The sequence below is a fragment of the Zeus faber genome, assembly GCF_960531495.2.
Source record: "Zeus faber genome assembly, chromosome: 20".
Taxonomy (NCBI): Eukaryota; Metazoa; Chordata; class Actinopteri; order Zeiformes; family Zeidae; genus Zeus; species Zeus faber.
Genome location: NC_137207.1, coordinates 25785833 through 25797503, shown reverse-complemented (window position 1 = coordinate 25797503; position 11671 = coordinate 25785833). Strand labels below are relative to the sequence as shown.

General features: G+C 42.5%; 1 protein-coding gene across 1 annotated transcript; it reads right to left on the bottom strand.

Moving 5' to 3' along the window:
- Positions 1-298: 298 nt before the first annotated feature.
- arf2b (ARF GTPase 2b) lies at positions 299-11271 on the bottom strand. Its single transcript, XM_080021472.1, has 5 exons — positions 11190-11271; positions 9980-10133; positions 6875-6985; positions 3180-3304; positions 299-2121 (listed from the first exon to the last, which is right to left on the bottom strand). The coding sequence occupies exons 2-5, from the start codon at positions 10125-10127 to the stop codon at positions 1960-1962; spliced, it is 546 nt and encodes a 181-aa protein (XP_079877598.1). The 5' UTR covers positions 10128-10133; positions 11190-11271; the 3' UTR covers positions 299-1959.
- Between the last annotated feature and the right edge of the window lie 400 nt (positions 11272-11671).

Here is an 11671-nt window from a genome sequence, read left to right as displayed (position 1 = left end):
AAGTGTTCTGCTGCCAATCGACGATCTGGAGAGAATGGGGTTTAGATTCAAAAAAATAAAAAATAAAAAATAAATGCATTAAAAACAACAAAGCTCACGAAGCATCTCGACCCGACAACCGACTTGGATCAAATCATGTTTATTAATGTGTTCAGGAAACCCCCACTCAAACAGTTTCGCGGGGGGAAAACTTACAGATTTACAATCATTCTTGACAGAAGTGCCAGCTTTCACCCCCATACACCCCCGCCCCCCCACCCCGCCCGTACTCAAAGCCCACCCCCACCCAACCTCCCCTCCACCACCCACACCGCTGGAGCAGGCGGCCGGTGACCTCCACATCCGTCCCCGTCCCGGCCCCCCCGCGACCGGGTCCATCGACACCAGCCCGGAAGCGGGAGCGGGTCCGGTACTCAGGTCGACCCGGGGCCCCCGGTCGGCTCCTCGCTCCGTCCTAAAAAGCCCCCCCGACGCCCCGAGCCGGGCTTCCTTCATACGACTGAAATGTTAAGTTTAAGAGCCTTCGTGTTTCCTTGTCGTCCGCCGCCTTCACTCTTCCCGACGGGGACGTCAAGGCTTTTAAAATCTTTATGTATTCACTTCTTTGAGCCCCGTGCACGGCCATCAGTCATTTTGTTATCCACATAAACCAAAACCGAAAAGAAAACATTTTCAAAACAAAAACACCAGCGGGTTTTGGGCCTTCGACGACACACTACGTCCACACGCACGATTTGTCAAACTGCTCGGATGCATTTGGTTTCGCAGGCGCGGAACAAGTAGAAACGCTAAGAACTAAAAAAATAATAATAATAAAGTACAGAAAAATAAAACAAAAAAAAACAAACGAACAAAACAGGTGTAACATTTCTTCAGAGGAGTAACGCCCCAAGCTCTCACACGTTTCAACAACCGTCACGCTTGTGAAATGCCCGACACGCCCCGTTTCAGTCCACGGCGCTGACCCGCTTCCTGTTTTTTTTTTTTGAGAAATTTGGATCGGCCAATAAAACCAAATAACACCACTAACACCAGAAAACACCAGTAACACCAGCCTGAGCTTACTTTACTTGGATTTCAAACCGAATTGTAAGGTTTTGGAGTAGAAGAACTAGCATAGGATTGTTTTGCTTCGTTGTGCTTCATGGGTTTATGGGGGGGGTGGGGGGTAGTGTTTGGAGAACCATTGGGTGGGGGTAGGGGTGGGGTCAGATTGTTTAATTATTCGCTTCAACCTGATACAGGTTACGATGCAGTCTATTCATTCTTTATTCTATTTATTTAAATCTGGGGGTGGGGGCTCAAAACTAAACGGGTTAAAATGAGCGACCTAGCGTTCAGTCATACCAGCTGTGTGTGTGTGTGTGTGTGTGTGTGTGGGCTTAGTTTTAACGGAGATATTCGGGGAGCTGCGCCACCCTCCCCGCCGCTGCTTATGAAAACCATGCATCCGTCACGTGGGGGGAGGGTGGAGAGGGAGAAGGGCGTGCAAGAGTGAGGAGGATTTTATTTTTATTTTTTTGAGGGGGGGGGGGGGGGCGGGGCTTGGCTGGTTGGGGTTGATGGGGGCGGGGCTTGTACAGCCAGACGACCACGGTTTCCACAGGTGTGTGTGTAAAAGGCACGCCAGGGTCACTCCCAATCCCAGCCGACACACACACACACACACACACACACACACACACACACACACACACACACACACACACACACACACACACACACACACACACACACACACACACACACACACACACACACACACACACACACACACACACACACACAGGTTTGAAGCCCTGTGAGAACAGACGACAGCAGGAAGCAGGGAGGAGGAAGGAATGGATGGAGGGGGAGATCCAGTGCTGCCACTGTGTTAAAACAGAAAAATAACAAAGGAACAAACCAAAACAAAGCCAAAAAGAGAGGACGAGCGAGAGTCAGATGTGGTGGAATGGATCATTTCTGGTTCTTGAGCTGGTTGGAGAGCCAGTCCAGACCCTCGTAGAGCCCGTCCCCGCTGGTGGCGCAGGTGGCCTGGATGTACCAGCTGCGCTGGCGCAGGGCGTGCAGCCCCAGCTTGTCTGTGATCTCTGCTGCGTTCATGGCGTTGGGGAGGTCCTGGGGGGGAGGAGGGGGAGGAGGGGGGACATCACGTCACTCGGATGGTTCTGCTGCCGCGACAAACTGCTTTCATGGCATCACGCCATCTCACCAAACACGTCTCACACGTCTAACCACGCCCCCTTGAGGACCACAACAGAATTGCAGGAAGATACCTTAAAAAAAAGTTACCATTATTTTTGATTAAAAAAGATTTTTTGGATTTGGATTTTTTTTAATATAAATATTGAATACGTTGTCAATATATATGCACTCAACCTGTAGCTAGTGGTGGTGTCAGATGTAGTTGGATTGAGTCATGTTTCATCCTGTCATGAAACAATAACAACGTCATCTTTCTACTAAAATCCTAAACTCAAGCGTGATCTGCTCTTAAAGCGGCTGGTCGCGGATTTACAGGTTGTTTTGTACTCAATCTGCCTCAAGGCATTCTGGGATGCGAAGAGGAAATCCAGCCGGGCCGGCGGATGGTCGACTCCCACATCTCACCAGCGAACGAGCAATGGTCGTTCTAAACGACCTTGTTTGAGGAGATCAACGAGAGACAATCACAGCTGCTCTTTATAAAACTGCTCAGGCGTCTGCAGGAATCACAGTTCCATCTTCCTCCTGGCCGCTCATTCCTATGGAACTCAAGACTCTAATGAGTCAAGTATTTCAGGTAAGGATAAGGATTTTGGCTTTAGAACGTTAGAAAATGACCGATGCTGAAAAACCAACAATTTGAACAAAATATATGGATAAATAAAATCAGACAAAATGTTTATGCATTAAAACGGGCTGAACTCAGATTAAAGACTGTTCAATGACTCCATTAAATATTATATTTAATGACTCCATTAAATATTATATTTAATACCTAATATCAGTAAAACTTAATTTAAGACATTTTGTTGGATGAGGAGTTCTGCATTTGGTTTTGATTCAAACCGTTGGGACCTTGTTTAGAAAAACAATGGAAAGGCAAAATAAAATCCGTTTACCCCGTCTTCAGCGAATCTCCAGCTTTTTTTCGTTTGAAAACATCCCATAATAAAACATCATATTAATCTCACCTGTTTGTTTGCGAAGACGAGCAGCACGGCGTCTCTGAGCTCGTCCTCAGCGAGCATCCGTGACAGCTCCTCTCTGGCCTCGTTCACTCGCTCCCTGTCGTTGCTGTCCACAACGAAGATAAGCCCTGCACATGTCACATGTCATCACACATTGTCATAGTTATTACAGTTATCACATGTCATACAGTTATGGCATGTGATAACATGTTATCACGTGCCATAACGTTATTATCAGTCATTACATGTCAAGGAGCAGCTATTCTCCAGTTAAACATACAGGAGTGATGATGTTATGATGGCCTGAATATTAAACCTTGATAAAGAGCTACTTCATTACAATAATCATTTTGATGCCAATTTCAAGAAAATAATAAAGGTTAGCTATATTTGATTTGTCACGCCCCTTATTTATATTTAGTATTTGTAAAGTCCAATTTTAAAAATAAACGCAATAAAAAAAAAATTCAGGGGACAGGGCCCTAAAATTTTAATATGGTGGGATAACAGTTAATGATCGGTTAACGAGGGTCGACTTTCGATCAAATGTTTTCTAAATTAGCTCCTTCAGGAACCATGTGAAATGATCAACATTTTCAAAAAGAAACCGCCCCTAGTTATCTATCATGAATAGTTAATTTATCTCTCTATTTTATTATGATTATTGTTTTCATACACATGTTTACCATAGATCTTCACCAACTATAATCTCACTAATATAAAACATCCGTCCAAAACGACATCCCAACAGTTCCCAGCCCCAGTCACATCTGGTTAAATGCATTTAGCAAAACAAGTAAGAAGCAGAGATCTCAAGAGTAAAATACTACAGACACTCTTATGGCATGAAGCAATGTCATCACTGTGTACATTTTACACTCATGAGGAGGTCATCCATACGATCAAGATAGAGAAGGAAGGAGCTTGTCCTGTAAAGTACTTGACTGTAGTAAAGTATTTTCCTTTCACTACAGTCATGTGTTGGTGTTAGCGCTGCATCATTCTTAAACCTCAATCACCTTTTTTCTCCTTCAGAATTGACATCAATAGTCTCTCACACCATTCTTATTTATCCAAGAAAAACATTTATTGCACTTTTTCTTGAACAGACCGTGTTTGACTTCGACTTAAGTCTCTTGTAACATGTATAAATCCCCTTTTCGCTCTTATTTTAGAACACTTAAAGGGGACCAATTATCCAAAACTCACTTTCCCAGTGCTCGTGCACATACATTTGGGGCATCCCAGTCGTGTTGCTGTGAGCTGTCTGTTTCAGAAAAAATGTCATAAAACACACCATTCAGCTTGGCCGCCTCGATCTACGTCACTCAGGGATTCTGAAGAATAAGAACCGCCCTCCAGCTGAGTAACTACTGGACCCGCTAGCATTGACGCTAAGAGCTAACCATGGGAACAGCTCTGCAGGGCCCAACAGCACAAATCATTTAAAAGAAAGAGGATTTAATACCAAGTGACCTTGAAGAAACTGCAGACAATGGAGTAAAGTATGTTCCAAAGATTACAATGGATAACATGAGTTGTATTTCCAGAAAGAAAACAGGTTTTGGCGACCTCAGAGACCTATATTAACTTGGTGAAAAGGAGCATAATAGGTCGTCTTTCACCAGAGTGATAAACTTAAATGCTGGCTGAGCGGTATGACCTTAAATGTATATCACAGTTTTGAGCCACGGACAGTAATGGTATGTTTGTTTTTCTTAAAATTTCAATACAAGTGCTGCTGAAGCGGTAAACAACTTGGATGGCAACTGCATGGCAGCTACTGCTGTACTCGTAACTGTATTACTGTGACATAATTCACAAAGTAAGGAGGTATTTGAATAACATTTGTGCAAAACTGCTTTAATGGAAAAAAACAAAACCTTTTCTCAAGTAACTTCCATCTCTAAAAAACAATTTCATGAAGTACAAAAAAAAAAAAAAATGTACTGAAAGTAAAAGTAAAGTAGAAAGTATTCCCCCTTTTGTGGCAGTTAAATTCTTTTTATAAATGTTCTAGATAATTTGCCGACCTCTGTCTTTAACTAGAGCCGGATGTTACGTAGCTACATGGAAAAGCGAGGAGCAGACTCTACCACGCACATCTGCTGCAGTTGTGAGGAGAGGAGCAGGTGTAGATGTTTCCTTGTGAATATCACACTAAATGACTTCAATAAAAAGCGTGGATTGATATAAAAGTTGTTTTTCTATTTGTTAATTGCGTGGAGGCTGTTTGTCCATGGAGGATTTGGACATGGCGGCACCACGTCAGGTGGAGCAGTTGGTCCGGTGATTAAAGTTGGGGCTCCAGTTCATTACTTGTATAAATTCTTATAACAGACACAATAATTTATTTTTATATATTTGATTGATATCACAACTGGGATTTTTCCGAAGCAAACAAGTCAACGTGAGAATTCAGCGTGACTTGAATTTAATGCTACTGACCTCCATCTGACGCAAAGTCAATCCATCAGAATGGTAGTCAAACAGAAACGAGATGACAGCCGTATCAGCCCAGATCGAGATTATATTTACGGTTAATGAATAAATGGGTTTTTTTATTGTCATTACACTCAGGTACAATGACATTTTGCATGGCTTCTAACAATGTAGTTCAAATGCCACAAATAAATAACAGCGGTAGCAGAAAACAGCAGCAGTGGTAGCAGCACGTTTAAAAAGAGACGCTGGTGCAAGTACCACTTGATTGTCGAATGTTATAAATATTAATAAACAGATGAAAAATTCTTGGTGTTTCCAAATTGTGTCTGTGGTAGTCGTTGAGAGAGCGCCGAGCCGCTGTGTTCGCACGAGACGCCATTAACCATGCAGCCCTTGAGTGTGTACAGTGTTTTGTGCTTTGGCTATTGTTTATTGTTGTTTTTGCTATTCCTGATGTATATGTGTTAACCATGGATGGGAGTCAGAACTGGAGATGTACTTGTGATGTCTGCCTATTCCATGAAATGGAAAAATCTCAATAAAGTCTATATAAAAAAGTTTAATTCTCTTGTAATATGTCAAGTGGTATTTGATCAATACCAGGCTGCTCTCAGATAGTTGCTGCCAAAGCATTCCCAGAGATTCTCCCATTATAATATTGAGCTCTTATTTTGAAATCCCTCTGTAAAAGCCCCAAGGCGAGTTGAGAAACAGACTCTAAATGAAGTGAAAACTGCATTACTTACTGTAATACTCAGACAACATTTAACAGTATTGCAATATAACGAAAACCAACATACCAGACAATATCTAATCTCATATTGCGACATTGATCACTCACACACACACATTAAAGGTTATTAAAATAAAGTTGTTTTTTTATACTTATTATTTCATGATGTGCCAAGTGCTATTTAGTCAAACCCAGGCTGCTCTAACACCGATAGCTGCTTCCAAAAACAACCCCTGATCGACAACCCATTTTTCCATCTTCCAGAGATTCTCCTGTTAGAATACTGAGCTCTTATTTTGAAATCCCTCCGTAAGAACCCCTGGGGGAAATGAGAATGCGACTCCAGATGAAGTTAGTGTACGGTTACACTATTACATCACTGAGAACCTCCACAGTGGGGGACGATGAGTCACCAGAAGTTATGCGGCACGTGGACTTGGCGCTCCGGTGTGGCCCCCCTAACAGGCAACAATGGCAGCCGACCCGTGAAACGTGCAGCGGAGCGGCGAGCGCTTCTCACCTTGAGTGTTCTGGAAGTAGTGACGCCACAGCGGCCGGATCTTGTCCTGACCGCCCACGTCCCACACCGTGAAGCTGATGTTCTTGTATTCTACCGTCTCAACGTTAAAACCTGGATGTAAGACAAGAGGAGAAGAGAGTGAAACCGCTGACGACCGCAGAGTGACATCACATTTTTATCAAAAGGATGACGCCTGTTTTTGAAGACAAAATAATAAACAGTATCCATCATTTGTTGGGTTGCGGGGCGTCGGGCCAGGATCCAAGCCGAGTGACTTGGCAGCGAACGTGCAGAGCTGGAAGGAGGAGCGCGCGGTGCAGCATGACATGTTTGCCCCCCTCCCCCAAATTTTCTTGGTACATTTTGTTTACTTAGCCGAATAAACAGATTCTGGTTTGAAACCGTAAATACATTTAAAATATTATGGGTCTGAATTGGAAATGATAATTGATAAGTGCAGGTGATATGAAGCCTTGTTGTGGTATTTTTGTGCTGACAGGAGAAAAAACGTATAATCTTACGAATTTGTACAGAAGTACAACTATACATTGTCGATGTCAGCAGAAGAGGCAATAAAATATCGATCCATCTTTATAGCGTCCTGGAGGTTGTATCTATTTTACTTTAAATGTACATAAACTAAGTATCAAATACAAAACCCCAAGTCATCGTCTATCAAATCAATATCAACCAGAACAAGCTGGTCCTCGTCTTCGGGGTGTCAGCAGGTATCTGAGTTAAAGCGAATCCTTTCAGACCTTTTTAAAGACAAATGTGTATCAAAGTCTTAATTCATTTTAATCAAATCATTGCGTCTTTATCAGAAATGTTGACAGATACAGAAACACTTAAATATTTTGTCAGATTCACCCATCGATTTCTTTGTCTAAGGAGTTTGTGGAAATTACGAGTATTGAGGCATAATATTTGTAAAACTGAATTTGAAACATTCCATGACTTTTTCAAGGACCCGCAGACACTCGGCCAGAAAATTCCAGCTCTCCAGGTCCCAAACTGATACGGTCTGTTCAGCCTAAAAAAACAATAAGAATAAGAAATGTGTGCACTTCAAAACCAAGAGTTCAAAACAAAACATTTGTGAAAACTACAATAACTATAGAAGGGGAAGGCTTGGCAATATTGACAAAAATCAAATAATGATGTATCAGTACACCTCAAAAAACCTAGATAATTTGGCAATGTTTAGAGGACGACTATTGACGCTTTCATGGGAAATATTTGAGAACAGGGCTCAACACCAACTTTTAAAAGTGGCCTTTAAAAGGCTGGCAATCAGCTTTTGGTTGGCGAAACTGAAAATATGGTTGCCATTTTTAGTCACCTTGTATTTTGAGTAATTAAGATGTTATGCAGTTATACCTCAGCTTAACAATGAAAACAAAATAATGAATAAATAATGTTTGAAAGCTTTATTACAGTAACCAAACAAAATCTATTGTAGTTAGTGTTTTATCTGATACTTGACAGAATTTGAATGTTCAGAGAAGAAACAGACAAGAGCAGTGATAACACCAACTCCTCTGGTAACACTGAGCCTGTCTGTCTCTCTTATACCACATGTATATGCTCACACACAGACAATAAGAATCAACAGTCCTGTTTGCCCCCTCATTGTTAACAATGGTAAATTCTAATTTGCATCTTTCTATTTAAAAGTATCTCTCCACCAGATGAGGTCTGAGCCAAGCTCATTATTAATGCTGTCTGTCAACAAAGATAAGAACCGGTTATTGTATAGTAACGGTTGAGTAATGTTGAGAAATTTGACCAAACTGAATAGAAACAACAAAAAAATCCTGTATGTTTTTATTTTATTTAGTTTTGTAAGTACAGAATATCATTTCAGTTTCTTTTCGTTAGTCTGAAATATACTTCATAGATGTGATAGCCGACGGTTTTCCGGTTACCCATTAATGCATCACTTCCGACAGGCATTACAGTTTTCCGAGCCCATGAACACAGCATCGCTTTGGAGCCGTGTCCGCGTCTTAGTTTGAATATCAGAGAACGAGCCCAATAGTTAATCCATCACGGATGGCGTCATTCTCTCAGATGTATAAAAAATAAACAATGCCAAAATGGGTCACCCACCCCATCACCAAAAAAAACCCCAAAAAAAACCTTCAGATCAGTGTGGACGATCCACATAAATCACCCAAATTGACGTGGGAAAAAAAAAAGCGACTTTGGTGGAAAAGCGAGTTGTTTGCATCCCTGACTGTTCTAACCATGCTCTGGTGCCACCCACGGGTGCCCCTGCACACGTGAAGCGTTTTTGTTCCAACTCTAACAGCAATATTTAAATATCCCTAATGCAACACATTTATTAGTTTTGGGGTGCACGTTTTGCTTTCCATTTCTTATGTTGCCAAATGGGACAAACAGAGGACACAAAATGGTTGCCAACTGACTCGATCTGGCTGCTGAGGGCAACTGTTACTCTCGAGGATTGTTTGAGAAACTACCATTATTAATGGGGATATTTCGCCCATTGATTAGAACATCTAGAACTGTCTGTGGTTCAGAACACGGCATTACTTAAGTGTATCGCAGCCTCATATGTAACATTGAACTATATCACACTATTACCTAAACCTAAATCCCAGACGATATCTAATCTCATATCACAATGTCAATATACACTCAGTGTGCACTTCATTAGGTACACCTGGACAATCCAAAGTAATCCAATACACCAGCTCTGCCATGAATTCCACTTTTGTGACGTTTGCCGTTTCAGTTGTTGACAAAGTCGAAAATGTGTAAATTCAATCATGGATATGACTGAGGTCAAAGTTAAATGTGGTGTTGTACTGAAATACACTATATTGAGGTGTTTCTAAAATTTTTTTGTCCTCCTATTGACATACATTAGGGGGACAGAATATTAGAAACACCCCTGAATATAATGCAGCTCAGTACAACACCACCACCACTTAACCTCTTCTACGCCAGCGTTTAAAGCCTGAACATTATAGGCAACAAAACAATATTTATGGCTGAACTGGTATATTGGACTGTACAGTTGTACCTAATAAAGTGCCCAGCCGTGAGTGTCAGTGAACCGGGCCCCGGAGCGCTCACCGATGGTGGGGATGGTGGTGACGATCTCCCCCAGCTTCAGTTTGTACAGGATGGTGGTTTTGCCGGCAGCGTCCAGTCCCACCATGAGAATCCTCATCTCCTTCTTGCCAAACAGGCCCTTGAATAAGGTCGCAAACATATTCCCCATGGTGACCTGGCGGGAGGAGGGAGAACAGGAGGAATTAAAGGAACCTGACAGGGATCCACTTCTCATGTTTGTCTAGACAAATTCACTTTTATAAAGAGTCTCTGTGGTGGGTTGCTTTTCACTAGTGATAGCTGAATAAAAAATAAAAAAAGGCATTTTGACGAAAATCTCATAGGCAGCCGGCTGTTATCATTGTTATTAATTAAAATACACCTCCATAAGAAATACACTGACGTCATTGTTATCATTATTTACCATCGTACATTTTTATTAATTGTAAACCTACCTTGTATTATTGGGCTGTCTATTACTTATTTCAATTGTATATGCATATATTTTGTTAATTTTGTGTCTACACTCAAATTAAAGTCGCCATTGTGGTTCTGTCGCAGCCCAGGGGATGAATAAACTACTTTTTTGTCCCATATGATCTGATTTTAATTCAGACTCCAGCTGAGGAGCTGTCACACGGAGCTAACAGCTAGCCGTTATCGGTTAGCCACCTAGCCGACCGGAGCTCGACCTTAGCACAGACGGACCTAAATCCCAGAGCGGCCCGCCACGAACGACTAGTTTGTCGAATTAAAAACCCAGACAATAATGAGTATTGTGTGAATTACTTCCACATTAATTGAGGGTGCCTGGTGTTTCGCCGGCTGCCGCAGCTTAGCGCAGCTTAGCGCTGGTTAGGGCGGATGCCCCGCAGCTAGCCTAGCCTAGCCTAGCCTGGTCGGCTGCCGCGTCCTCTCCCTCCGACCGTGGGCGCACAAACCCGCCTCCGCCAACGGAATATAAAACAAAAAGCCCGAGGAAAGTGAACGGATTAATTCGCGGTAGTCGGGTTGTTTTCGGCGGCCCCACCGAGTCGGGCTGTCGGTGCCGTAGCGGTGCTAGCAGCCGTGCTAAGGTGCCGCTAGCCGCCGTGCTAAAGGAGGAAATGGTGACGTCATTTCGACAATACACGACGAACGGGCGGAACGTTTCGCGGCGCGTTTTGATTCCCCGTTACAACGGTCCCCCGGTTGTGGACTCGGGCTTCGCGGCGGCTTCGCGGCCCGTTACCTCGGTAAGAAAACCTTCTTTCTGGATCTTTCTCTGCTCTTTACACCGTCACTTCAAAATGGCGTTTTGCGCAGCCGGGGAGACGCCGGTGTCTGGGCGCCGCCCACTATCAAGTCCCGGCCAATCAGATCGCCTGTTATGTTCCAAGGGACACGCCCCCGTTCACCTCGCTGTCCAATCAGAGAGCAGAGAAGGCGTGGAGTCAGCGAACCGCAGAGAAGTTACTACATGGTGAAAGTAATCCCGTTACAAGTAACTAACAATAATGATACAGTAATAATAATAATGACGATAATACTACTACTAATACTACTAATAATATTAATAACAATAGTACTACTACTACTACTAATAATGATGATAATAATGATACTTCTACTACTACTACTACCTAATAATTTTAATACTAATACTACTACTAATAATAAAACCACTACTACTCCTATTACTACTATTAATACTACTACTGCTAATAATAATAA

What these genes read in the sequence shown, in the direction of transcription:
- arf2b (XM_080021472.1), bottom strand. Translation starts at nt 10,127, where the DNA reads ATGGGGAATATGTTTGCGACCTTATTCAAGGGCCTGTTTGGCAAGAAG. An exon ending in CACCACCATCCCCACCATCG is followed by an intron (nt 6,986 to 9,979) that starts GTGAGCGCTCCG and finishes TCTTACATCCAG; the next exon opens with GTTTTAACGTTGAGACGGTA. An exon ending in TCGTCTTCGCAAACAAACAG is followed by an intron (nt 2,122 to 3,179) that starts GTGAGATTAATA and finishes CCTCCCCCCCAG; the next exon opens with GACCTCCCCAACGCCATGAA.